At 43.6% G+C, this 27772-nt stretch overlaps 1 protein-coding gene across 1 annotated transcript; it reads right to left on the bottom strand.

Moving 5' to 3' along the window:
- Positions 1-20861: 20861 nt before the first annotated feature.
- On the bottom strand, positions 20862-22268 carry LOC308562339 (beta-defensin 119-like; the record flags this gene model as incomplete). Its single annotated transcript, XM_081148330.1, has 2 exons — positions 20862-21076; positions 22211-22268. 2 exons carry the CDS (start codon positions 22266-22268, stop codon positions 20862-20864), a joined length of 273 nt encoding a protein of 90 aa, XP_081004456.1.
- Positions 22269-27772: the final 5504 nt, after the last annotated feature.

The following is a 27772-nucleotide window of genomic DNA, read 5'->3' as shown; positions in this document are numbered from 1 at the left end:
ATAATTATGAACTCCCTGCTGAAGTGATTCTCCCTAAACTTTAGATGTTAGAATATCAGGAGCTGTATTTCCGAACTTCCTGGGAATTTAACTGCAACAATTAAATTTGAATTCTAAGAATAAATTACTTCTCAAAATAGCAGCACTCAAAAAAACCCAAAACAACAACAACAAAAAACCCCCACCAACGTGTGATATCACATTTTATAGATGAGAAAAATGAGGCTGAAAAGGGTTCATTTCATTAATTTATTCAACAAATATTTTCTAAATACCTATTATATTGAAAGACATTGTAGTTGACACTGGGGCTACCACGTTGGAGACGACAGGCTTGTGGCCTGATCTGATGAGATTTACTGTCTAGGAAAGAAAGTAGAAAATAAACAAATGAAAAAATAAATAATTTGTGATTGGTACTTTATAAGAAACAAGAAGGGGACCCAGACTGAACAGCAACTTGGATAGGAGTGCCTACTTTAGTTGGAGTATTCAAAGGAGTCCCTCCTGAGAATGTGACATTCAGGCTAAAGTCTGAAGCAAATGGTCAGCATTCTAGGAAGAGAATGCAAAGTATACGTGACAGGTTTATGCAGTCAAGAGAGGGTAGATTATATTGCAATGGGAAACAAATCCTGAAATCTCAGTGGCTAACAATAGTGGTTTATTTTTACTTATACAAAGGCTGGTGTGGGTCACTCAGGCCTTCTGCACCTTGGAACCGGTTACAGCATCTAAAACGTGTGGCATCTAAGACTATCCCAGCAAGAGAAAAGGGGGCTGCACAGCCTAAGAGTCCTCAAGAGCCAACACAGAAAGACTTACACCGTTTTTGTACTTATTCCCATTGGCCAGAGTTCAGTCACATGACACTAACCGAGCTATAAAAAAGGCGGAAAATGAAGGAGAAGGTCATAGATATTTGGTGAGAGCCAGCAGATTCTACCATAGCCTGAAATGGCAATAGTCTCTTTTTTAATTGTTTCTTAATTTTTCAATTACAGTTGACATCCAATATTACATTAGTTTCAGGTGTACAGCATAGTGGTTAGACATTCACATAATTGATAAAGTGATCTCCCCAGTAAGTGGTCAGATCCTCTTAATCTCTTCCTCCTTCAGTGGAGACACATTCAATTTCTTTTCAGGAGACACAATTCAAAATCCAGTTCAGCTTAAAGCTCAGTATTCTTGAGCTATGCTTGGCCCTGACCAACAGGTCCAGAGGTGGATCTCCTCAGTCTGACAAGCTATGAACTAAAAAGACAAGTTGTCTGCTCATCCACATAAAATGCTAAGTTAGGAATAAAATAACCACCATAAATATTCTCATGTAGAGAAGACCAGTCATTTGTCCACAGCAATTAGGCCCAAATTGTGAAGCTCTCACCCTGTGCCTAGGAGAGAGTCCTTGCTGATTCTGAGAGAGGCCTGATTCTGCCCAAAGATGAATTATCTTGCCTTTTGTTCTCTGTGGCCCCCAAACCCACCCTCTTGGAGCTCAACCCTTATACATAAGTCTCCTTGGCAATATCTGAAATTGGTGTTTGGAAACTTGCTTTTGAAGCTTGTTTCCCTTCTTGAAAGATTGGAGAACTAGATTGTTGTACAAGAACTGTTTATTAAAAGCTATAAACATTATGGAATTCAGTTCAAGAAAACCTAATTAAGTGAAAAGGTATATTGTGTTCATGGGTTGGAAAACTCGATACTTTTAAGATGTCATTTCCGTCCAAATTAATCTATAGATTCAATGCAATCACAATTAAAATATCAGGAAGATTTTTTTGGTAAAAATTGACACACTGACTTTAAAATTCATATGGAAATGCAAAAGATCTAGAATAGCCAAACCCACTTCACAGGTGGAAATGTCTTCAGCATTATTAGTAATTAGGGAATTATAGGTTAACATGATTTGTAGATACCACTGCACACCCATTATAATCGCTAAAATGAAAAAGACTGATCATACCAAGTGTTGTTGAGGATGTGGAAAACTGAAACCCTCATAAATTACTGGTGAGAATGCAAAATGGTACAACCGCTTTGGAAAACACAGTGGCAATATCCTGATAAGTTAAACTGACACCTACCAGGTTATCCAGCCATTGTACTCCGAGATATTTACCCAAAAGAACAGAAAGTATATGTCCAAAGACTTGCTCATGAATGTCCATAGTATCCTTATTTGGAGCAGCCAAAACCAGAAACAATCCAATGTCTAAGTGGATATATTCTGGAAAGTGCAAACTAATGTATGGTTTCAAAAAGCAGATCAAAGGTTACCGAGGGGTGGAGGGAGAGGGCAAGAAGAGGTGAGAGGGGTGGATTTCAAAGAGGCACAAAGAATCTTTGGGAAGTAGCAGGTATGTTGTTAATTCTCTTGATGGTGGCAAAGGCTTCATGAGTACATACTTGTCAAAATTATCAAATTGCATACTTTAGATATGTACAATTTATTGTTTATTAATTATACCTCAAAAAGCTGTTAGAAAATAAGAACAGCTTTCAGCCCTAGCCAGTTCGGCCCAGTGGTTAGAGTATCAGCCTGAAGAGCCTCGAGTTCAATTCCCAGGCAAGGGCGTGCACCTCGGTTGCAGGCTCGGCCCCTGGCCCTGGCTGGGGAGTGTGCGGGAGGAACCAACAGATGTGTCTCTCTCACGTCGATGTTTCTCTCTCTGTGTCTCTCCCTCTCCCTTCACTCTCTCTAAAAAATCAAAGGAAAAAATATTCTCCTGTGAGGATTAACAACAACAACAAAAAGACAGCTTTCAGCAAAATAGAAGTCCAATAGACGGTATATTTTGATGGACAGGACCTCAATTTACCCCTTGACAAGGATGGCTGAGTGGGCACTGGGCCAGGGACTCTCTGTGATATCACGGACTGCACACACTTACCTTCTCCCTGTAACAGGCTTTTCCCCTTAGGACATGTTCGTTTAGAAATTACCCTTCTCCATTCCCACCACCACCATCGCAGACATTAGGGCAGGCTCTATGAATTGGGCTGGGGGTAATCCAAATATCCCTGCTTTTCTGTAGTGTGACCCCCTAAGTGGTTTTTCTCAAACCCTTCCATTTAGAAAGTGTCAGGGATCTGTCTCATCATAGGACATGGAGGGACACCATTCCTAAATTTAAAATATAGATTTTTATGCCTGGATGGAACTGGAAAAGCTATTCTTTATCCTAGGGAGAAATTCGTCTTATTCCATCACTTAGCCTCAGCTTGACTAAATGAGTTACAGAATACCCCAGACCTCCCCAAACAGCCATTCCACAGTAAAGGAGGTCTGCTTGTTAGAAGGTATTCATCTAAAATTAATTTGAAAATAACCCGTCCTGGACACTCCACATGGGGCCATCCCGAGAGAACAGTTTCCTCGTCTGCATGACCACCCTAGTAATTCCTGCTGTCTGTTCTCACAGGTGGGATCCTCGGTCCCAGAAGACGAAAATCAGCAACCTCTTCTAAATCTTTACAGGGACTTTTTGGGTCAAGGAGACAAGAGGAGGCAAGAGCTGGTATGGGGTGAAAATGTGACAGAAACGAGGCAGGACTAGGCTGGCTCTAGAGGTCACCCTGGGACTCTGCAGTCCAAAGGCAGATCTGAATGCCAAGGGCTTCACCGATGGTCCCAGACCTTCTGTGGCCTCCAGGGTGCCCTTGTCAAAAGTAACATCCCAGGTTACTGTGGAGCTGCCTTGAGTAGGGAGCATTTCTGATGACAGTGGGTAACATCCCTCTTTGCATCCTGTTATAAATGATCGCCCCCAAACTTTGCAGCAAGCCAGCTTTATTGTCTTGGGCAAGTCACTTCCCTTGGTGGGCACATATGTAAGAGATTTGGACTATAGATAGACATGTGTTCATTACCTTTTATTTCCACAAACCTTCACTAGAATGTGCTTTGTGCCTTAGGGTTCAAAAATGAGAGAGACAGTCAGTGGGGAAAAACACACAGGTAAATAGACAGTTTAAAAGCAGGCATACGCTGGAGCAAGAGAGACTGTGAGCAGAGAAGGCAGGGCCCTTAGGAGAGGTGCGGGGAAACCAGGGAAGATGTCCTCGCTTGCAAGCACTCCCTCTTCTTATCTCCAAACACACCCTAAAAGCCCGTGACTTAAAATCATCTGCTTGACCTTCAGTCCCGGTATCAGATGGTCGGTGTGCCAGCCAATAGACTAATGTTCTGCATGAACTAGCTTTTATATATCTGTCCAGTTTAGTGCCCTGTCTATCCATCTGCCACTCCGGAGAGGCCAATAAAACTCCAGTTCAGAGTCACACTGTACAAAGTGTTCTGGACTCCTGGATCCACTGCCTCCTACTTCCCAAGGACCATGAAACTTCTGCTCCTGACTCTTACTATCCTTTTGTTCCTACCACAAGTGATCCCAGGTAATAAGAACTCCGGGGAGCTGCAGAAATGGAGGTAGGAGGGGCTCTGGCCCATGGAAATTCCAATGTGTTACTGTACCCCTCAAGCTGGGCAGCTCCATGGTTCCCCCTTGGGACCATGTTCCTGGCAGGGGTAGAACCTAAGGGCAGGACAAGCCCTTCCCCACTAGATAGGGGCAACCCCAACATCCAGAGTTGTCTTTGGTCTAAATTCCAAGTTGCCACCTAAGGAACTCGATGAAAGTTTGCTTCAGCTCTCTTTCCAACTTGCGTCAGCTCTTGAAAATGATTCCCAAAGGCCACTTTTCTGTTTTCTTGGCCCTAAAAGTCCAGTTACAGCTTTAAGTGAAGTCCCTTGTTTTCATATTCTGGAATTTGGCAAACAGGTCAGAAAATATCTGCAGAGCTGTATTGAAATGTAACAGTGAAAGACTAAGGTTTTAATAATCACTGCTTTTTAAAGTGTATCTAAAGTCACGGCCAGACCTTTGAAACTGCTGCTGAGTGGACCTGAATAGTTTCTTATTCAAAGTACCCTGCTCCCTCCTATGTTGTATGTTTCTCAAGATACATTGCAAGGTATGAACAAAGTCATATAAAAATGAATCTATGTTTCTGTTCTATAAAAATGTAACACTCTATATACACGGTTATCCAGCATTCTCCTTTCACTTAATAATATTCTGTGACCATCTTTCCATGTCACTACCTAAAGATCTGCCTCATTCTTTGTAAAATTCCACTGTAGGATAATTTATGTACAGTCATTTGGGAATTTTCTAACAACACATTGGTGAACATACTTATATAAGTATCTTCACATATTTGAAGGAGGATTTATATAGAATAGATTATTTGAAGTCAAAAGGTCAGGTTAAAGGTAAGTGTAAAGTATTTTATCCCATGAAGTCCTCCTTCATAGACCTTCCGAGACACTGCCAGTGGAAATTGCTAGCTATCTGGGTTTTGAGTAATTTCTCAGTTGCAATTTCAGACACAAACAGGGATACTTCTGTGTGGTCTACCTGGGATCAGTTGTGTCTGCTTTCAGTCCTAATGGAGGTGTTGAGACCAGGAAAGAGACGGAGGCGCAAGCTTTTGTAAAAGCGATCGTTGAATCATAGAACTCAGAGCATGTGGGCAGAGAAGGAAATATTACATGTGCTTGGGTTTCAAGTCTGCCTGTTCTGGTGAGAGATATAAATTTGGGGTAATCCCCTTGGAGGAGGTAGTTGAGATGATGAAAGAAGCACAAGGCCTTCATGTTTTATCTTGGACAGCCCCTGCACTTATGAAAGAAGAGTAAAAATCAGTGACATTTATAAGGACAGGGGAGTCTCCATACCTCTCACCAGCAGTGCTCGAGACTCACCATGTCACCATAATCCCTCCAACGCTCAGCATTTACCAGTGCGATGGCTATAAAATAGTACACTGTTGTTTTCATTTGCATTTCTCTTATCCTGTGATCAAAATATCTAAATGGCTTCTTTTCGATGACTTGCAAGACCTTCTGTGATCTCAGCCTCCATTATATTTCTCCAATTATTCTCTATCTAACCTGCTACTGTACAGTCGCCACAGCCACCTTATTGTTGTTCAAAAACTTTGGGAGAGATCCTGCCTCTGGGTCTTGGTATTTGCTGCTTTCTCTGCTTGGCACACTCTTCCCCCAGTTGATCTCATAGCTCACTCCCTTCTCAATAAGCTCTTTAATTACTTCCCTTCCGATCACAAACTTTGTATGGGGGATCAAACCTACAACCTGGGCATGTGCTCTGACCCACATTTGAACCCGCAACCTTTCAGTGCACAGGGCGATGCTCAACCAACTGAACCGCACTGGCCAGGGCAGGAGTTCTTTATTATTTATATTATTCCTGAGCCATCTTTAGTAACTGGGCATATTATCCCCCAATCTGTCATGAACTGTCTGTGAACTTTGCTCATGATATGTCCTTCATTGAACAAAAATACTTAATTCTGGTTTAATCAAATTCAACAATATTTTGCCTTGGTGATTTTGTTAAAGTTCTTCCTCATTCACGTCTCAAAGGAAATCTCTGACATATTGCAATCTCTTGCAATAATTTAAAAAATACATATCTTTATTGATTTCAGAGAGAGGAAGGAGAGGGAGAGAGAGAGAAACATCAGTGATGAGAGAGTCATTGATTTGCTGCCACCTGCAGGCCCCTGACTGGGGATCGAGCCCGCAACCCGGGCATGCGCCCTGACCGGGAATCGAACCCCGATCTCCGGGATCCTAGGTCGACGCTCAGCCGCTGAGCCACGCCCGGCCGGGTGAGCATGGATGTTTTCGAGCTGTCTGCTCTGTTCTATTGGTCTACTTGTTCTTGTAACAATGCTTTATTTTTTGTAATGCCATGACATTATAGTCTGTCAGTGTCTACAAGGGCAAACCTTTTTCTTGCTTTTTTTAAAAAAAGTAATCTTAGCTATCAGTGGTCTTTATCTTCATTATAAATTTTAAAATAAAATAATCAAGTCTCCAAAAAATTCCCACTGCGATTTTGATTTGCATTGCATTAAATTTATGGATTAACTTAGGGGAAAGTGATTCTATAATAATTAAGGCATTCTATCCAAGACCACATTTCTCTGTTAGAGTTTTAAAATCTATCCCATGGAGGTCTTAGATATCCTTAGTTTAAAACAAGATACTTCATAGCTATGCTATGTATTTTATTTTCTAGTTAGTTATTGTTGGTATCAAGGAGTGCTATTGATTCTTTTAAGTTGATATTGCATCTGACATAATTACTGAACTCATATTTATTATAATAATTTGTTAGTTCCTTTTTTATATTATAATCATAATAGCTAGAATGGATGGCAATGTTATCCTTTCCTTCCCATCCTCATATTTCTGTCTTCTTTTGTTTTTTTCCTTTAAATACTGACCAGGTCCACCACTATTATTTTAAAGAATAGCAATAATATAAAGTATTTTTGTTTTCCTGACCTCATTGGATATTAGTTTCTCCATTAAATAATGTTAGCTTTAGAATCTGATACATAACCTTTACCAAATTAAGGACATTCCCTTTATTCCTTCTTTGCCTAAGAGTTTTCATCATAAGTAAGCATCGAACCTTATCAAATCATTTTTCTGCTTTAAATAACATAATTCTATTATTTATCTCCTTAATTCTATAAAGGTGGTAAATCTCATTAAAAGATTTTCTAATGTTGGATGATAGTTTACATTCAGAGTTAAAACCTGATTGAGCACGATGTTTTGTGTGCTTTTGTGTCTGTGTGTGGGGGGTGGGTTGTGTTGTTAATCCTTACCTGAGAATATTTTTTCCATTGATTTTCAGAGAGAGTAGGAGGGAGGGAGGGGAAGAGAGAGAGAGAAAAAAACATCAATATGAAAGAGACACATCAATTGGTTGCCTCCCCGCACCTGCCCCGACCAGGGCTGGGTATGTGCCCTTAACCTGGAATGGAACCTGTGACCCTTGGTGCCCGGGCTGATGCACTAACCACTGAGCACACCAGCCAGAGTGTGATGTATTTTAATACACTGTTGAATTCAGTTGGCTAATACTTTATTTTAGGATAGGATATTTCAATTTTGTATTTATAAAGAAAATTGACCTATACTTTTTTGGTTTTAGAACCAAGATAAACTAGCCTCATAAAAATAACCCAGGCAGCTTTCTTCCCCCCACCAAAGCCCCCAGCTATTTTCTGGAACATTTTTCTGTATGATCTCCTGTGAAAGTGATGAGGCACTTAGAGTGGTCAGATTCATAGAGACATAAAGTATACTGGTGATTGCCAGGGATATGAGAAAGGTAATTTTGTGGTTGTTGCTGTTAACTCTCACCCAAGGATATTTTTTCCACTGATTTTCAGAGAGTGGGAGGGAGAGAGGGAGGGGGAGAGACAGAGAGACAGAGAGAAACTCGCTGGGAGAGAGACGCATCGATTGGGCGGTTGCCTCCCTCACACACCCGTCCAGGGCCGGGATCGAACCTGCAACCCAGGTACGTGCCCTTGACCAAGAATCAAACGTGAGACTTTGGTGCACCGGCTGACTCTCTAAGCACTGAGCCAGGGCAAGAAGGGTTATTTTTTAATGGGTGCAGAGTCTCAGTGTAGCAAGATGAAAACAGTTCTGGGGACGGAGGATGGTGATGATAACATGACAGTGTGGGGGGGGCTGATACCCTGAACTCGTTAGACATATTTTACCAAAATTTAAAAAGTCATCCGGGGCTGGGGCTTTCCAGAAGAAGAGGAGTTTTTGTTTGTTTGTTTGTTTGTTTTCGTTTTAATTTTGTTTTGCTTTTTACAATTTCAATTTCCAAACACTTACTGATTTATTTAAGTTTGCATTTCCTTTCTATGCCATCCCCCGGAATATATTTAGGAATTTATACATTTCATCTAGCTTTTCATTTTTATTTGTGTTCAGTTGTTGATAACTCTCTTCTGTTATTTTAATATGATATCTTTTTTCATTTCATCATTTCACTATGGATGTCATTTTTATTTTTCTCTTAATCTTTCCAGAAGTTTTCTGATTTCATTACTTCTGACTTCATTATTTCTGACTTTCTTACTACTCTTCTAATCTAAGTTTTATTTTTTAGTCTCTTATTTAATTTCCAAATACATAGAATTTTTAATTCTAATTTTATTGTATTTGACGTAGAATGTACGATCTTGAACACGTGGAACTTAGTGAGGTTTTTTTATGTCCTAAAACCTTGCTACAGAAAATGTAGTCCATGGTCTAGAAGTATTGACATTCCCCAGAGAATTGTTAGAAAAGCAGGAACTCAGACCCCACCCCACCTACTGAAGAATCTGCATTTTTAACAAGACCTCTACCTGATTCATATGCACATTACTGGCCTAAGCAGCACTGGCCTAATACCTGAGCAAGCAAAGCTGTTCCTAGGACCTAGCAATGTTCTATTTCTTAATCAGAATGCAGGTACATGGGTATTAATTTAATTATTATTTAAAACTATACATACATGTTTTATATACTCATTTTAATGTAGTTTGCAATAGAATGTATTCAAGGAAATTTAACCACATGGGGTATGACCAGTGTAAATAGCTTAATCACAGTGACAAGATGAACTTTATATGGATAGCTTCACACAGGCCCCGTAGTTTCATTAAAACCAGCTCCCATTCCTTGTGACTAGCAAGTTTCTTTTCAGTTACGGTAAGATTCATCTCACCTCAGACAATTTAAAAAATTGGCAGATAGAAGGTTGGGAACAGATATTTTAGAAACATGGTATTTACCAGCCCTGAGCCTGAGAGCCTTGCAGCCATGGTCTAATTATGACCCATGAAGTGGTTATGGGATGTCAAATATACAGTCATACTTGTAAAATGGTCTTTCCTTCTATTATTCAGCCTTTGGTGGAAAAAAATGCTGGCAAAAACTGGGACACTGCAGGAAAAACTGCAAAGTTGACGAAGAGAGAAAAACAACCTGTAACAATCACCGAGTCTGCTGCGTTCCAGAAAATAAAGACCAGAAGAAAGTGGAAACAATTCCGACTTCCCCCACACCACAATATACTTTTAACTCAAATCCTATAGATTACATTGTGACAATAAAGGACTTCTCAGAAGACTGGGATATGTACAACATACAGACAGAAAGTGAAGCATCTGACCAGGTATTGGAAACTGAGGGGTCTCTCACCCCCCCAGTTCTTTAAAGCTCATGACTCCCTTCCTCAGAGCCATGGACTAAGGCGTATAGATAAAGTACTGAAAATACCACAGTGACACACTCTGCCCTCCATCAATGTGTAATTCTAGATTTGGGAAAAAAACACCAAAAACAGCTATGTAAGGAAGTCCAAAAATTCCCAATACCGTCAATGATAAACTCCTCAGTGCTTTTCTTGAAATGTCCAATTATTTCCACGACAAGTTTGAACCCATTTTTAGGGCCCCTTGTTTGCGGGCGACCTGTGGATAGCAAACAAGGGGCACTCATCAGTTAAGTATTCCAACGCTAATTTTTCCATTTGTCCTTCTGCCTTCTTAACAAGAGGTTTAGGATACCAGAGGCCTCCCTTTTGTCAGTCCTGCCTCTTGGTGACAGCGTACATTGTCACAATCAAAATTCTAAATCCTTGCATTTATGAGAGTAGCTTCTAGAACACAAAAAGTTTTCATTATAGCAGCAGAAACCTCCGGTGAAGGCGTCCTAACTTTGGCTCCAAAGCCCTATATCACCACTCCCCGTAGGAGACAGTCTGGCCCAGGGCTAAGCTGTGAGGACTCCTTGTTGCCCCAGTTACTTCAAGGCTGGAATAGAAACTGTTGAAAGGCAGGCCTCATAGGCATGTTTCCTTGACCAAGCCTTGATCGCACATGGACATCTAAAGGTAGGCCCCTTCCCTGTGGGTGTCGACCTGGTTACTGAGAGCTTCATTTGTCTCTCTATAGCATAAAAATATCAAGTACATATTGGTTTTTACAAGATAGTCACGGGAATGTAAAGTACAACATAGGCAAGATAGTCGATATTATAATAACTTTATAAGGTGTCAGGTGGATACTAGACTTATCAGAGGATCACTTTGTAAATTATGTCTGTGCCCTGGCCAGTTTTGCTCAGTGGTTAGTGCATCGGCCTGCGGACTGAAGGTCCCGGGTTTGATTCCAGCTAAGGGCACGTGCCTCGGTTGCAGGCTCGGGGGTGCAAGCAGGAGGCGACCATTCCATGTGCTTCTCTCACATCGATATTTCTCTCTCTCCCCCTTCCACACCCTCTGAAAAGCAATGGAAAAAATATCCTTGGGTGAGAATTTCAAAAAATAAAATAAAATTTAAAAATAAATGTCTAACTATTATACTGTACACCTGAAACTAATATAAAATAATATTGAATGTCAACTGTAATTGAAAAAAATTTTATTTATTTATTTTTTTTAATATATCTTTATTGATTTCAGAGAGAGGAAAGGAGAGGGAGAGAGAGAGACAGAAACATCAATGATGAGAGAGTCGTTGATCGAGCCCGCAACCCGGGCATGTGCCCTGACCGGGAATCGAACCCTGATCGCCTGGATCCTAGGTCGACACTCAACCGCTGAGCCACGCCGGGTGGAAAAAAATTTTAATTTAAAAATTAAATATCTTCACAGCTCATGCCCTTTCCGAGAGGCCCATCTACATAACTCTACCACACACCTCATGCCATAAATCTTATCTCGCCCTTTCTGAGACCCTGACCCACCCGCCAGTCAGCCCCTTACCACCGCCCGTGAGTTCCGGGGCCCCAGGCCTCGGGCCACTCTCCTGCTGTGCAAAGGCTTCCTCATGCGCTGTGAAATCTCGGGGCGCCTCTGCATCAGCCCTTCCGGCTGGTGCCAGCATCACGTAAACCACTCCACAGACTTGCTCTTGCCTTTTCCTCCTTTGTTCACCAACCGTCGGGACTCCTGGTGACATCATTAGGGCGAAGGACAGGCAGTCAAGCAGGTACCCCGGGCATCGGAGCCACCTGTCCCTGCAGCTTATCTGTGCTTTCCAGATCTTACGTCTCAGTCCTGAACATACCATTTTCATCTAACATAGGGATGCTTCTTGGCAGGGTCAGGTAATAGTCAATTGATGGGAAATTCCAATCTCATGAATTTATTTTTTCAAATGATTATTACAATTAATATTTCTACTAATTCTAATATTTGAAGTCTTTGAAAGTCTGAATCTCTGGTCTGTGGTATCTGCTGGCTTTAATTCATGGTGCCTTATTGCCTTGTGTGGTTTGTGATTTGGAGCTCCAATCTATGCATTTTTCTTGGAATTTTATCTGAGTAAATTAATTGAGTCCTGACTTAAAGATCTACCTATCTCTTCATTTACTTCTGTCAGACATCTTTGACACTACTAGTTTGGGATAACTTTAACCTAAATCATCTGCTGGATTTTTCCCCCAGACCATCCATATACCATGAGTTCAGGCTGAGAGACTATGTGAGAACCAGCTTGCGGTTGTAAATTCTTAGTGGAGATTTTTATTTTCTACATCCTCAGTGCAAAGGTTTAAGGCCAGGCAATTGTCCTTGAAACATCGGGCGAAGGAGTGTTGTGCCTGTTTCATCCTTACACAGCATATGTAACCCTTTCGGGTCTGAGATTTGTGCAGGGCCCTCCTCTCAGACTTGCAGCTTTTCAGACCCTAGGCCCTGTCTCCTCTCCCCTGCCCCCCCCCCCCCGGCCAAAGCCAGGGAAACCAAAGCTCAAATTCACTTGATTCAGCAGCTGCTGCAGTTACTGCTTTCAGAAAATAACTTGGTTTCACGTAACCATCTTTCTTTACTCTTTTTGCAAGGTCATGAAGGCCTAAGAAGTTGTCTTGGCCCTGGCCAGTTGGCTCGGTGGTTAGTGTTGGCCTACGGCCTGAAGGATCCGGGTTCCATTCCAGCCAAGGGCAAGCACCTCGGCTGCAGGCTACCTCGGTTGCAGGCTCAGTCCCCAGCAACCAATCGATGTCTCTCTCTCTCCCCGCCCTTCCACTCTCTCTGAAAAAGTAATGGAAAAAATAGCCTCAGGTGAGGTTAAAAATAAAGAAAAAAAGAAAATTGTTTTGTATGATTTAAATGTTATTTTAGATTGACATATTTCAACGGGAGGGTTCATTTGGGTTTTTAGACCATCGTTCTGCCAGAAACGAAGGTCCAGAACCAACACTGTGGCCCAGATCACAAGCTTGGTTGTCGTGAGAGGATGGTGGAGGCACAGAAGCGAGGAGAGAAAGAAGAAGAGAAAGTTGTCAAAGGATAAAGTTGTCCCTCCGAGTCTGAAGCCAAAATGATGAAATGGTTGCTTTCTGCAATAAAAGAGAGCCGCGCTGGTCAGGCAGGGGCTCACTCGCAGAGCAGAGAGCGGGGTTTATATCGCGTTCGGGGGAAGCGTCCTAGGGGAGCGGTGCTGGTGACACGTGTGGCAGTGGGTTGATGACAGCTCAGGAGCGCGTGCACTGAGGTGAACCCAGCGCCGCTGGCTGACTTCCAAAGCACAACGCTGTCGCCGATCCCTTGGCCTTCAGAAGCGTGTTCACAGAAGCAGGTTGCCACTGATGGATCAGGAAGGTTTAAAACCATTCGAGGAGTTTACTCGTTTTTATGGCTAGAGAACTGTCAGTCTTTTTCTAGGACTATGAACAGTTTTTATTCTCACAAAAGAAGGGAAGCTTCAGGGGGACGTAAGGAGGCAAATGACAGAGGAACCCCGAAAGACAGCGTCGGAGCAGCCCGAAAGCTGGGAGGGAAGCAAAGAAAGGCGTCGCCAAGGCCGACCAAGTTAAGGTTCTCAAGCACCCAATGAGCTGTGGCTGGAAATGCCCCCCAGAGGCAGAGTGAGGCATTAGTTGAGCAATCGCCGTGACATTTTCCAAAAAGAGCCCCATCGGGCCCTGCCGGCGTGGCTCGGCTGGGGGGGGCGTCGCCCTGTGCACCGAAAGGGCACACATCCAGGCGGCGGGTTTCTTTCTCTCTCACATTGACGTTTCTCTCTCTCACCTCCCTTCTTCTCTCTAAGGTCGATTTTTGGGCAAAAAACTGTCCTGGGTTGTGGAGAGGCAGAGAAATAGAGAAAGATAACTGGCAAGTATAGCTACTTTTCTTCTGACAAAATTTGGAACTAAAGATAGAGAAAGAAATAAGATATTAGTGGATGTAAGACAGAAAGAGTAAAATTAAAATGTTACCTTAAAAAGCTAGTGTTGGTTGTAATTAGGGCACAAGCCTCCTAGATTTTCAGGGATTAAATAAAAAGACCTTAACAATCATCATAAAGAACAAGTGTTCAATGTTCCACCCCTTCCCCAATAATCACCTAACTTCAGACCTTGACAGGATCGTTTATTCTACACTACAGCAGCTGGTTAGGAGCTCTTCCACGGGCTGAGACATGTTTGTCTACAAGGCCTTCACCCACGGCCCTGTAGACGTGCCCGAGTCCTGTCTCCCTCTGAACTCTACAGCGTGGATTAAGTCACGGCTCCGCCAGAGCCCTCGGCCTTCCCTCGGTGGCCTCAGTACCTTCTTTCCGTCTTCACTGATCTGTCTAGATCGTTTCACTTCTTGTCACTTGTTTTCTAGCCTTCGCTCTCACGGGACTGGATCCAGGAGGGGACAGATATCTTGCCATGCAAAAGCCAGTCTCACTGTGATTTGCAGTGGATGAAAGACAAGCATACCAGGTGCATGAATTTTAATGAGGGGTAGTTAGTGACAGCAGGTTGAGGATGGTGACCCCCAGGGCTCAAGAAGATAGTTTTGGTCAGCGTTTCTCATGGTTCCGGTCACTTTTGTTCTCCCTTTTAAAAAGGTTTATCCTCATGTAGGATGGGAGGCAGCATGGTCGATAATTTCTGCAATAGAGGTAGGGGTGTTCAGCCTTTCTGCAAGAAGTCCTGCAGGTCCCCATGTTACCCATGCATCGAAGCATGTAATGTCTGCCTGGCCGAAATAAACAAATAAACAGAACAAATAGTTAATTTCCACTTAGCAGTAGCATAGCTCTAATGAGCCGGGGAGCACAGTAAAAATCCAAAGGGCTGAGATTCTAACGAGCTGCCACTGGACACCTATTAGCGTGACCACGACTGGAACACTGAAAACACCGAATCCTGGCAAGAACTGGGGCAGCCCCCGCTCTCATCCATCGCCGGCAGGCCCTTTGGAAGGCAGTTCGACGGTTTCTTGGAAAACTAAACAGACTTTTAACCATACGAACCAGCCATTGCATTCCTTGGTATTTACCCAGAGGACTTGAAAGCTGATGCCCACGCAAAAAATCCGCACGCGGGTGTTTATAGTAGCTTTACGCGTAGTCCCCCAAATTTGGGAGCAAGCGAGATGCCCTTCATTAAGTGAATAAATAAACTCTGGGGCCTCCAGACAATGGGATATTATTCAGCACCAAAAAGGAAAGAGCTGTCAAGTTAGAGACAGACATGGAGGAGGCTTAAATGGATATGACTAAGAGAAAGAAGTCAATCTGAGAAGGCTTCATGCTATGTGATTCCGATGATGCGATATTCTAGAAAAGGCAAAACTATGGAGACAATAAAAAGATCAGCTGCTGTCATGGGGTGAGGTGGGGGTAGAGGTGAACAGGTAGGGCCCAGAGGATTTGGGTAGCGGGGAAAATACTATGACACTGTAATGACGGATTCATGCCGTCACACATTTGTCCAGACCCGCAGAGTGTACAACACCAAGAGGGAACCATAATGTAAGCTGCGGACTTTGGGCGATTAAGACGCGTCGATGCAGGTTCATCAGTTGTGACAAATGTACACTCTGGTGGGAGATGCTGATAAGAGGGGAGGCTGTGCGTGAGTAGGAGCAGAGAGTATGTGAGAAATCTCTGTACCTTCTCAATGTTGCTGTGAACCTCAAACCAGTCTAAAAAAATAATATTTTTTGAAAAAGAAATCCCTTAAAAAAGAGATAAAGCTGTTATGAACGTTCACCTACAAGTTTTTGAAACTAAATTTTTATTTCTCTGGAATAAATGCCCAAGAGCGTATTTGGCGGGTAGTATGGTGAGTATGTTTTTGTTTTGTTTTTTTAAAAATAAAATAAACTGCCAATCTATTTTCCAGAGTGGTTGCATCATTTAATATTCTCACCAGCAATGTATAAAAGATCCAGTTTCTCTGCATCCTTGCCAACATTTAGTGTTGCAACTATTTTTAATCTTAGCTAGTCTAATAAATATGTAGTTGAATCTCATGGTGGCGTTAATTTGTGTTTCTCTAATTGCTAATGATTTTGGACATCTCTTCATGTGCTTATTTGCCACCTGTATATCTTCTTCAATTAAATATCTTTTCATGACTTTCTTCTAATTGGATTGTTTGTTTTTACTGTTGAGGTGTGGGAGTTGCCTGTATAGTCCAGATACAAGTCCTTTGTCAAAAACATGGTTTGCAAATATTTCTCCCAGTCTGTAATTTGTCTTTTCATCTATTCTTTTCACAGAGCCTCTCTTAGAGTAAAAGTTTTAAATTTGAATTAGGACCAGTTAATTGATTTTTTTCTTTGATGGAGTGTGCTTTTCATATCTAAGAACTTTTCACTTACATCTGAAAGTTTTTTCCTTTGTTTTCTTTTAGAAGTTTTATACTTTTACATTTAGATTTAAATCTATGATCCATTTTGATTTAATTTTTTGTATAAGTTTTGAGGTTTAGATTGGGGTGTTTGTGGGTTTTTGTTTGTGTGTGTGTGTGTGTTTAGTTTTTTGTTTTGCCTACAAATTCCAACTGCTCCAGCACCATCTGTTGAAAAGAATATCTCCCTTCCATTGAATTGCTTTGTGCACTTGTAAAAAATCGATGGGTTGTACTTGTGTGGGGTTATTTCTGGGTTTCCTATTCTGTTCCATTGATCTATCTGTCTATCTCTCCACCAGTACCACAAGGTCTTGATTACTTTAACTATATGTCTTGAAATCTGTTAGAATGATTCCTCCAATATCATTCTTCTTTTTCAAATTTGTTTTAGCTATTTTCTTTTCTTTGCAGATTTCTTTGCACACAAGATATTGACAGAAATCTTGTCTATATCTACAAAAAGCCTGCTGGGATTTTGATAGAAATTATGTTAAGTGTGTCTATCAATTTGAGGAGAATTGACATCTTTGCTAGTTGAATTTTACAATCTACAAACACGACATGTCTCTTCATTCATTTAGATCTTTGGTTTTTGACAACATTCTGTATTTTTCAGCATACAATTTCTTTACATGTTTTATTAAATATATACCTAAGCATTTTATATTTCTGACATGATTCTGAGTGATATTATATTTTTAATTTCAGTGTTCACATGTTCAATGATGGCATGTAAAAATACAATTGATTTTTATATGTTTACCTTTTATCATGTGACTTTGCTGAACTTACTAGCACTTAATTTTTTTTTGTAGATTCCTTGGGATTTTATATAAAATAGTTATATTACTTCCTTTTTAATCTGTATGCCATTTATTTCTTTTTCTTGCCTTAATGCACTTGCTAGAACTACTCAGAATGAAAAGGAAAAACCTGCTGATCTGCACGACTTGGATGGGTCTCAAGAGCATAATGCTGAGTCCAAAAAAAAGCCCATCTCAAAAGATCACATATAACCCAGCCGGGCGAGGCTCAGTGGTTGAGCATAGACCTAGGATCCAGGCGATTGCGGTTCAATTCCTGGTCAGGGTACATGCCCGGGTTGCGGGCTCGATCCCCAGTCAGGGGTGTGCAGGAGGCAGCCGATCAATGACTCTCTCATCATTGATGTTTCAACTCTCTCTCCCTCTCCCTTCCTCTCTCTGAAATCAATAAAGATATATATATATATTTAAATCATATATAATTCCATTTATACAACAGTCTTAAAGTGACAAAATTGTAGAGATTAGTGGTTGCCAGCTGTTAGGGATGTGGCCGAGGGCGAGGGCAGAGAGGAGAGTCTGTGCCACTATAGAGGAGTGGCGTCAGGGAGATCTTTACTGTGATAGAATAGCTCGGAATCTTGATCATTGGTGGTAGTTACTAGATTTTTTATAAAATGTCATAGAAGTATGCACACACATTGCCTTAATATCAGTTTCTGGGTTTGTATATTGTACTATAGTTATGCAAAATATAACCATTGGGGGAAACTGCATGAAAGGTACATGGGACACTCTGCACTGTCTTTGCAGCTTTCGGTGAATCTATAATTATTTCAAAATAAAATAAGTTAAAATAATTTTTAAAAATAGTGAGCTTATGTGAAGGTTTTCACGGGTAGGGGCATCGGTTGGGCTCTGAAGGGTGAGGAGGAGTCCCTCACAGAGACGAGCCTGGGGATGAGCCCAAGGGGACGGGAGCCATGAACAACAGCAGCATGGGGGGGGGAAGGGGGGGAGGAGGGCTAGTGTAGCCGGAGAGACAGCCTGCGAGTGGCAGCCACGGGAGATCCGCAGACAGTGACGTCATGGCCAGATGGACCCCTCTGATAGTAGAGACTAATTCAAAGAAAATACGGAGGCAGGGAGGCCATCAAGGAAGCGTTTTTGTCTCACCCAGGGCCTCAGGCACAGGTAGTTACAGCCTGCGAGTGCCCAGTCACAGGCAGCCACCAAGACTGAAAGCACAGCCTGGCTGGTGTGGCTCAGTGGTGGAGCATCGACCTATGGTCCAGGAGGGCCGGGTTCGATTCCCGGCCAGGGCACATGCCCGGGTTTCAGGCTCGATCCCCAGTGGGGGGCGTGCAGGAGGCAGCCGATCAATGACTCTCTCATCATTGATGTTTCCATCTCTCTCCCCCTCTCCCTTCCTCTCTCTGAAATCAATAAAGACATATTAAAAAAAAAAAAAAAAAAGACTGAAAGCACATATTACAGAATAGCCACGGGGATGTAAAGCACAGCATAGGGAACATAGTCAGTAATATTCTGATAACTCTGTATGGCCCCAGGTGGGTGTGAGATTTATGGGACGATCATTTAGTAAGTTGTGCAATGTCTAATCACTGGGTGTACACCTGAAAGTAATGTGATAATGTATGTCAACTGTAATTGAAAAATAAAAAATGATTTAAAAAAAGTCTGAAAGCAGTTTACGCATCTCTTGCCTCTGAAGTGGGCTTGGAGATGGGTTGTGAGTCAGAGCAGGTCCCAAATTCCAGGCACAACCCTAACATGGGTGGGTCCTGGAGCAAATACAAATGGAGGCTCATAAATCGTATGCCCGAATATTTAACAGTTATGAATCAAGCTAACAAAATAAATAAAATATATCCTATTGCCCTTTATGAAATATCCCTTCACGATCACCTGAAAGGTTAGGTGTGAATTTACAGTTTTTGGGTTCAGAGTTCCATGCAGAAACGTGGGAGCAGGAGGGGGCTGCCTCAGCCCGCAGGCCCCCTCTCTTCCCGCCCATCCCCAGCTCTGCCCTACACTGGGAGGGGCCTCAGACATGGACAGACATACACACAGACACGGGCACCCCAGCCTGCACGTCCAAGCTCTGCCACAGCCCTGACACTCCTCCTGTGTAAGGATGCGCACACAGTGAGCCTCATCCCGCAGGGTGGACCTAAGAAAAGGCCCACGCAGACCCTGGAAGCAGGCACAAGGGTTCTTCGGGCAGAAAACTGCAGGCCCCAGCTACTCAAAGCATAGTCTAGGAAGCTCGGTGGGGGCGCGGGGAGGCCACTGTTCCTAGGTGGATATATCTCCCTTGTCCCCAGTAACCCCTCACCCCAAGGGAAGGGACTTAGCCAGAGGAAGCCTAGAGTGGGATAGGATGAGAGAGAGGGGTCGCTCTTTGCAGAGTCTGAACGTGGGAATATTGAACTGAGAGCAAACTGTCTCCAAAGGGCAGAGTGAACTCCTTCGATCTGGCCCTATGTCCTGCACCACGCTTTACAGAACAGTCCTTCCTCTGACCCCACTGCACAGGACACTGTGCTGTTCTCTGTGTTAGATAAATGAAACCTGGAGAATGGGATTTACGATAACAATGCTTGGGAAGACACCTCTAGAATCCTCTATATTCCCAGTCAAAATTCTTGAACCTTCCCCACGGGTGAGCCTTCTCCCAGGCTAAATTCTTAGTTTAAATGAGACAAGCTTCTATGTCCCTCAGAGCCTAACACAATTGGAAGACACAGCACATATTCCTTAAATGCCTTAAATCAGTGAACAATAGGAACAAGTAGCACTTATTGAGATCTTACTGTGTACTGGGCGGTGCCCTACATTTTCTCACTTTCTTCCCGCACCCTGAGGCAGCGTCTATTCCACTTTTACAGGTGGAGAAACCGACATTCTGCGAGGTGTGTGCATGAGCCTGACAGTGGTGAGGGGCAGAGCGGAGGGGAGTGAATGAGTAAACGAATCCAGGAAAGAATGTAAAAAAAGACTATCAAACGAATTCATTTATAAGTTAGTAAATTCGTGTACTTTATCTTTTTTAGTACTTAGAAATCTTCTGATCCTTGGGGCTGTGGATCCTTGAGCATCAAAAAGTCTCTTAGTCAACTTACCCAGAAATCCAAGGATTTGGGCTCGGCTAGGTCCCTGCCACCCCCAGTCCATTCACCCCCAAAACGGGCCAACTGTCCCAGCCCACGGGCTCTCCCACTCTCTAGGTGTCTGCTGTGCCTTTCAATCTCAGGTTTCCACATGTGCTGCTCAGCCCACTCCTGACCCAACAGACTCTCCTGCAGCTGGAAGGTGAGAAACCACCTTCAGAACTCCAACCACCTCTCCGCGGCTGTGGCCCAGCCTCGTGATGTCTCCCTGAGACTTACTAGCCCCTACCTTGCTGTTTCCTCTCCCTCAATCCATCTGGGGCATCCTTTCTCATGATTGACAGGCACAAGAGACAGATTTGTGAGTTTTAATGGAATGTGGAAACTAAGAAACTTGAAGCAGAGTCATTTCTATCCACGATTTCTGTTGCCGACTCTGGGCTTATGTTCTACTTCTCTGATCGGCTGAGCAGTGGTCCAGGGAAGTATTCCATCAATTGTTATGGGTTCCAGGGTTAAGTAACGACTAAGGATACAGCACCGTTTACGATTTGAGCAGCGTATGACATTCTCTTCACCGTCTTTACACACCAACCGGCAGTGTCCATTCATCCAACACTCTGCTACTGGGTATAGGAGCAATCGCGTTAGTTACCCCCAAGAGGAGGGACGGGAGGAAGCGAGAAGGACAGGACGGGGGAGGAGGGAGGGGGAGGGTTGAGTCAGTTATGCTGGGGCCAGTCCCAGGACAGGAGAAAAGAGACCTGGAGAGGGGAAAGAGCTGAAACAATTGTTCCAAAACTGGGAATGCCAAGGTTTATTTTTAAAAGCCTTTTTTAAACATCCTATCCCCCAACTTCTTACTCCTAATTTGGGGATCAATTGCTGCCAGTGAAAGTTGCACCAAATGGAGCTTTAGAATAATGGGAAAGGGCAGAAACACCTATAACATTAGGGAAGGAAGGTGGCCCACCCGCATTTCACGGAGCCGGCTGTTTATCAGTATCTTGTCCCTCTCTAACTTAAGCCCGACAAGCCCCAGCCCCAGCTATAACCCAATCTCCAATTCTCCTTAACCCCATAGTCAGCCAGTTCAAACTCAAAACCCAGTCCAATCTTAATTAAAACTCCCAGCCTTACCCAGTTCAGTGCCCCTTGAGCCCCAACTCCAAGCCAAGCCCAAATCTAATCAAGTCGCCAACCGCAGGTCTGAGCAGTAGTCCCCCACCAAGCTGAACCTCTAATAAATACCCTGCACCATCCAGTACCAACTCCCAGACTCAGCCCACCCCCCAGGCTAATCCCCAACACCAGCTCCACTCACCCCAAATCCCATCCCTTTTCCAGCCTACCCCAGCCCATCAGCGAAGCCCAAGTCCTCACCTCCAGCTCATCTGAATCTCCCCTCTCTCACTCCAACCCTAAGGTCTTTCTCCCCCATCACAATTCACCCCCAGCCTTCAATCTAATCTCCCAAAGCCCCCAAAAATCTTCAACCTACCACCCAACCCTTCACTTGGGAGCCCGCTCCCAAGATCCCACCATCCCGCCCTGAAATGCCAGATGCTCCAAAAATCTACCATCCCACAATCTCGGCAGAAAAGATCAGGGAGAGCTGTAGACATGAGATGATTATGGGAAACCCTCCCAAAGTCACATGAAATGAGGAAAAGCTTCAGATGCTGCCCACACTGAGGAGGAAGGGGAAGAAAAGAAGTTCATGACCGGGATCCCAGGTCCTTGAGAGGGACCCAAGTTACCTGATACCACTGGTTCGAGAGCCAGAAGAACGGCAAAAAGCAGGAACAGAGACTTCATGGTGGCAGGTGACAGGAGAAGGAAGCGGCCCTGTTGCCGGGGATGGAAACAGCTCTCGGCAGTGCCGATGGGCCTGCTTTTATTGGCAGTGCTGTGGGCAGTGAGGTATGGCAGGAAAGGATTTCTGTGAGATCAGCCGGCCGGAGAACAGTGTGTAGCAGATGCGGCAGCAAAGCACAAGATGAGCACTGGGGGGAGCTGGCCGGCGGCCGTGCCAAAGAGGCCTTCCCTCCTGCTAAGGGGGCAGGCAGATTAAAGCCGTGTGGCTTCTTGAGGCCCGCAAGGGAATTGTTTAATTAACACATAAGCATATAGCAAGAAACATTTCATTTAAAAAAACATTCTCAGCTTCCTTTTTTTTTTTAATTAATTATTATTTTTATTTTTTTATTGTCTCAGCTTTCTAAACAGAAGGATAGGCACATGTATCCTTTCTGAACCTTGAATTTCTAATCTCATTCCCGGCTCAGGGAATTCGTTCTTCCTGTAAAGTCTCTCCTTCAGACCTCCCCAAGGCTGGCTTCTGCTCAACGTTCAGTCTCATCCCAAATGTCACCTCCTTTTTCCGGTCTCCTTAGATAGCGGCACTCCCACCTGCAGTCACTCCGTATCATAATGACTTGTTTTTGTGACCCTCAAAGACTTATCAGGTTTTTTAAAATTTATTTTACATGTTTAATATCTGCCTCTCCCATTAGAATGTCAGAGATTTACCTTGGAACCCCAATGCCCATCACATCAGCTGGTATCATTAAGTGTAATGAGAGTATAATTAAGATATTAATTCGACGGTTTTAACAAATATTTTTCCCCAAACAGTGATCCCAAAAGACAGACATTGGTTTCTTTCTTATGTAAGTCTGGACAAGCAGTTAAGTGTAATAGCTTCACCTGCACTTAATACAGCAGGAGCAAGATTCCTTTGGCTGGATGCTCCGCCATCCTCAACAAGCAGCTTCATGTGCTGATCCAGGAGGCTGCTGCGTTTCTCACAGGCAAGTCCCCATTGTAGCCACCAGAGAGAGGAGAAAGAAGGTTCTCCCTGAGGACCCGACTCAGAACCTGCACGCATCGCTTCCACCCCAGGCCCTTGGCCAGGGCTCATGCAGATGGCCACGCCTAGCTGCAAGGTAGGCTGGAAATATTTTCTTTATTCTGGGCGACCATGGCTAGCTAACACTCAGGGGTTGTCTTACTACGAAGGGGAAGACAGCTACTGATGGACAGCTAGAAATCTCTGACACACCTGGCACACTGCAGGTACTTAATAAATAGCATCTATCTAGTTAGGCTGTGAGAAGTGGCCTAACGGGGAGGCAACCCAAGTCCTTCTAGAGTGTAGAGAAAGCATGTGAGCTTGCCCCTGCAGCTGAGCTTCTTAAGACGCTGAGTAAGGGCTGGGCCTCAGGCAGAGGGAGACGAAGAAAGAAGATAATTCTAGAACCCTAGAATAGTAGGATCAGAGAGCAGGTTTTGGTACCAAATGGATCTGGATTTGAGTGCTGGCCCTGACACTTAGTGCCTGCTGACCTTGAGTAAGGTAAATTTTCTGAGCCTCCTATGATGAAATACAATCATAACCGTGCCTGATTTAAGTAAATGGGACAGCTTACCTAAATTGCTTAGTAGCTGACACAGAGTTGGTGCTGAATAATTATTAACTATTATTATTGTTGTTTTTCATTATTGTTATTATTGTCATCCTCATATTTATTATTGTTACCTTCAGAACAACCCTCAGAAGCGGAAATCATAACCCTTCAACGCACATATGACAAAACTGAGACTTAGTCAGGTGAAGCGAGCTGCTCAAGGGCCTTCCTGGAGGGGGGACCGATGGACAAGAGAAAGCCGATTTCCATAGAGGGAGGTCAGGAGAGTGGTCGGTAAACAGCTGCAACTGTGAACAATTGTGACGGAAGGGGAGCCGTTGAGGCAGGTGAGGCAGACGCCAAATCATCGTGGGAGGGCCACCAAAGCCTTGCCCCGGGCCTCGGAGTCCATCCTCTCAGCAACTGGGAGTGGTAAGGGCTCGTAGAGAGGATGGCGGTGGCAAGGCCAGGTTTTTATTTTATTTTTTCCCCTAGAAAAATCTGACAGCCGGTGCTGGAGATAATTACCAGGGCAGAGGAGAGTGAGGGAAGATTAGTAAGGAGGCTGTTTCTCTCGAGGGAGAATTACAAAGCCTGCAGTGTAGCTGAGAGAGCAGACACATAAGAGTGCGAAGGAAGAAAAACATCCCTGAAAGCCGGACCCTTGCAGGGGACCCCCCAAGCTGTGGAAGTAGCCATAGCAACCAGCTAGTGAGCGCTGACTCTCTGCTAGGTTTGGTGGCAAGTATTTCACAGGTAGAGTCTCCTTTCATCCTCACAACCAGAAAGAGTTTCCCCCACTGTACTGATTTGAAAACTAAAGTTCAGAAGAGTTAACTTTTGCCCAGGTGACCATATGAGGAATCCAGGGTTTGAACCCAGGTCTGACTGGCTCCCAGTATGGTGCTTCTACTCATAACCCTGCTCCCTCCTATTTCTTCAGACTTGGGATAGCAGAGGCCCCAGCTCCATGGGGAAGTCAGTTCGAAAGGAGCCTCTAGGGATTCTTGGCTAGAAAAACTCGAGGAGTCTCTACAGAGAGAGGGGGGACTAAGATTGGAGTAACACTGGGTTGTGACCTTTGTTAATTTTATAACAGCTTTATTGAAGTATGTTCCATGCCATAAAATCCACTCATTAAGTGTGCAATGCAGTGAGTTTTTATAAATTCATAGAGCTGTATTATCATCACTACAGTCCAATCTTAGAACATTTCCATCACCCAAAAAATATCCTCATGCCAATTTGTAGTCACTACCCGTTCCCAACCCCAGCAGTGATGGAAAAATGTTTATGATAATACCATCGACTATGTATTGGGCGTTATCTGGGGTTAATCCTCACAAGGAAATACATATGACTAAGGAGGAAACTGCGGCTCAGAGAGATGAAATAACTGAACCAGGGTCACTGAGGGGTCCAGGATTCAAATGCAGGACTCTGGGCCCAGACCAAGGAGAAGGTTCTGAGGAAATGTATTTGTAAAGCTGTGGGAGATGTAACATTGTTTAAGCTGAGAAGAAATACACTGTAACAGAGGTATTGAAAATATAAAAGAGAAAAGGATTTGCTGATAGAGAAAAAGCCAAGGGAAGCAGAAGGGAGTGGAGTCAAAGAATTAAATGGAAACACTGGACTTCAACAGAGAGAGCTTTCTTTTGAGAACAAAGGGGTTTTATAGAATGACTGCATAGCCCTGTCCTTACAACCTCAAACTTGGCCCAGCTGGTGTGGCTCAGTGGTTGAGTGTCAACCCATGAACCAAGAGGTCACCAGTTCAATTCCCCGTCAGGGCACATGCCCAGGTTGTGGGCTTGATCTCCAATAGGGAGTGTGCAGGAGGCAGCCAATCGATGTTTCTCTCATCAATGTTTCTATCTCTCTATCCCTCTCCCTTCTTCTCTAAAATCAATAAAAACATATTTAAAAAAACAACCCTCAAACTTGTATGTCAAACAGACCTGAATTCAAATCCTGCTTCTGCTACCTATGTGGCTGCTGTAGAGATTTATCTGTTTTGTTGTGTTTTGTTTTGTTTTGTTTTTTCTTGTTGTCTGTCTACCATCTGTATCCGCCTTCCCATTTTGGGGAAACCCCCTCACCACCGAAGCCTTAGGGAGGGACAGTGCTGCCTCCTAAAGTTCAAATACTTGTTTTCTGCCTCTCTTGCAGCTAGGATGTGAGCACACAGCAGAGCCTCAGCCAGTCAGATGCCCCCGTTCTGTTTTCTTAATCAGACGCTCATGATTCCAAGAAGCAGGAACAGTGGAAGACTTATTTCAGCAAAAGAGCCCACAGCGCCTGGCCGGTGTGGCTCAGCAGTTGAACATTGACCTAGGATCCAGGAAATGGAGGTTCAATTCCTGGTCAGGGCACATGCCCGGGTTTTGGGCTCCATCCCCAGTAGGGAGCGTGCAGGAGGCAGCCGATCAATGACTCTCTCATCATTGATGTTTCTATCTCTCTCCCTCTCCCTTCCTCTCTCTGAAATCAATAAAGACATATTTTTTAAAATAAAATAAAATAAAAAAGAGCCCACAGTGACATCCAGTATCCAGGGGCAGCAGGGAAGCAGAACAAGCAGGAGGGGAGCTCAGAGTCCCAAGCAATGGGGTTCAGCGACAGCTGTGTCCACCCTGAACTGGATCTCAGGGTGATTTTTCACCCTGGCTCTACCTACACACCTTCCAACCTATTTTTTAAGCTTGATTATGCATTCCCTGAGCTGCCAAATAGCCAAAGGGCTTCTTTGCTAAAAATTCTAACTGATACAGTGAACTATGGACAAATTGTTTAATTTAGGGGGTAATAATAGTATCTGCCTCATGCTTTCTGTTTTTAATATTTTTTATTTATTTTTTCTTTTTAGGGAGAGGGAGAGAAACATTGATGTGAGATAGAACCCTACTGGGGACTGAGCCTGCAACCTGAGCATGTGCCCTGACCAAGAGTCAAACCAGCGACCTTTTGGTGCATGAGAGGACACTCAATCAACTGAGTGACACTGGCCAGGACTCATTATTTCTTATGACATTTAAGTGATAATAAAATGTCTATCTTGTGTGTAGCAAAGTGCCAGGCAGATAGTTAGTGCTCAGTTCACTTTAGCTACAATTTCTTTGTTTTGAAGGGTGAGAGAAGGGAATGGGAACCTTGAGTGGGTTTGACCTCTACTGTCTTAGTGAAAGTAGAGCTAAGTTCCTCTGTTGGGTGGAGGGAGCTTGAAGAAAATGGACAGTCTAGAAAAGCCATTACAGGTGACACAAGAGAATTACCCATAGACACAGAGCTGAGAAGGTAAAACCTGTGATCAGGGCTGCAGGGCCCAATAGGAAAACTGAATGTGTACTCAGGACCCCAGCAAGGCATGGGTCAAAAATAAAGTCAGAAAAATCTCAAAAACCCATTTTAATTTTAGCCTACAAGAATGTTTTTTATCGTTTCACAGAAGTAAAATTTTATTTCAGAGCTGAGTGTTGTTTTATTTTGAATTCTACCTGGGCAGCACTGTAAACCTCTCCGTGTTTAAGGTCACTCAAGGTGTTCACGAGGATTTGCTCTGTGTGCAGTGTTGCTGATCAGGATGAGGGAGTTTGGGGAGCACTACCCAGCAGTGCAGTGGAGGTGCCAGGTGTTTGGTTCGGTCAGGGTTGGGGGAGCCATGTGTCCTTGATGAGGTCCTTCAGTGTCTGCAGGACTCATTGACTGAGACAACATAGCAGATGTTGGCCAGCCTGTGTTCTGAAGTTAGCCTCCTCTCCGTGTTACTTTGGAAAGTTTCATTAACTCTGAACCTGTTTCCTCAGGTATATTATGGGGGTAATAATAGTGTTTACTTCATAGGGTTGTTAACGAGGATCCAATGAGTAAATACACATAAAGCACTTAGAACGACACCTGACACTGAGGGAC

The sequence above is a fragment of the Miniopterus schreibersii genome, assembly GCF_964146895.1.
Source record: "Miniopterus schreibersii genome assembly, chromosome: 10".
Classification (NCBI taxonomy): domain Eukaryota; kingdom Metazoa; phylum Chordata; class Mammalia; order Chiroptera; family Miniopteridae; genus Miniopterus; species Miniopterus schreibersii.
The sequence above is the reverse complement of the archived record's forward strand: the minus strand, read 5'-3'. Positions and strand labels throughout refer to the sequence as shown.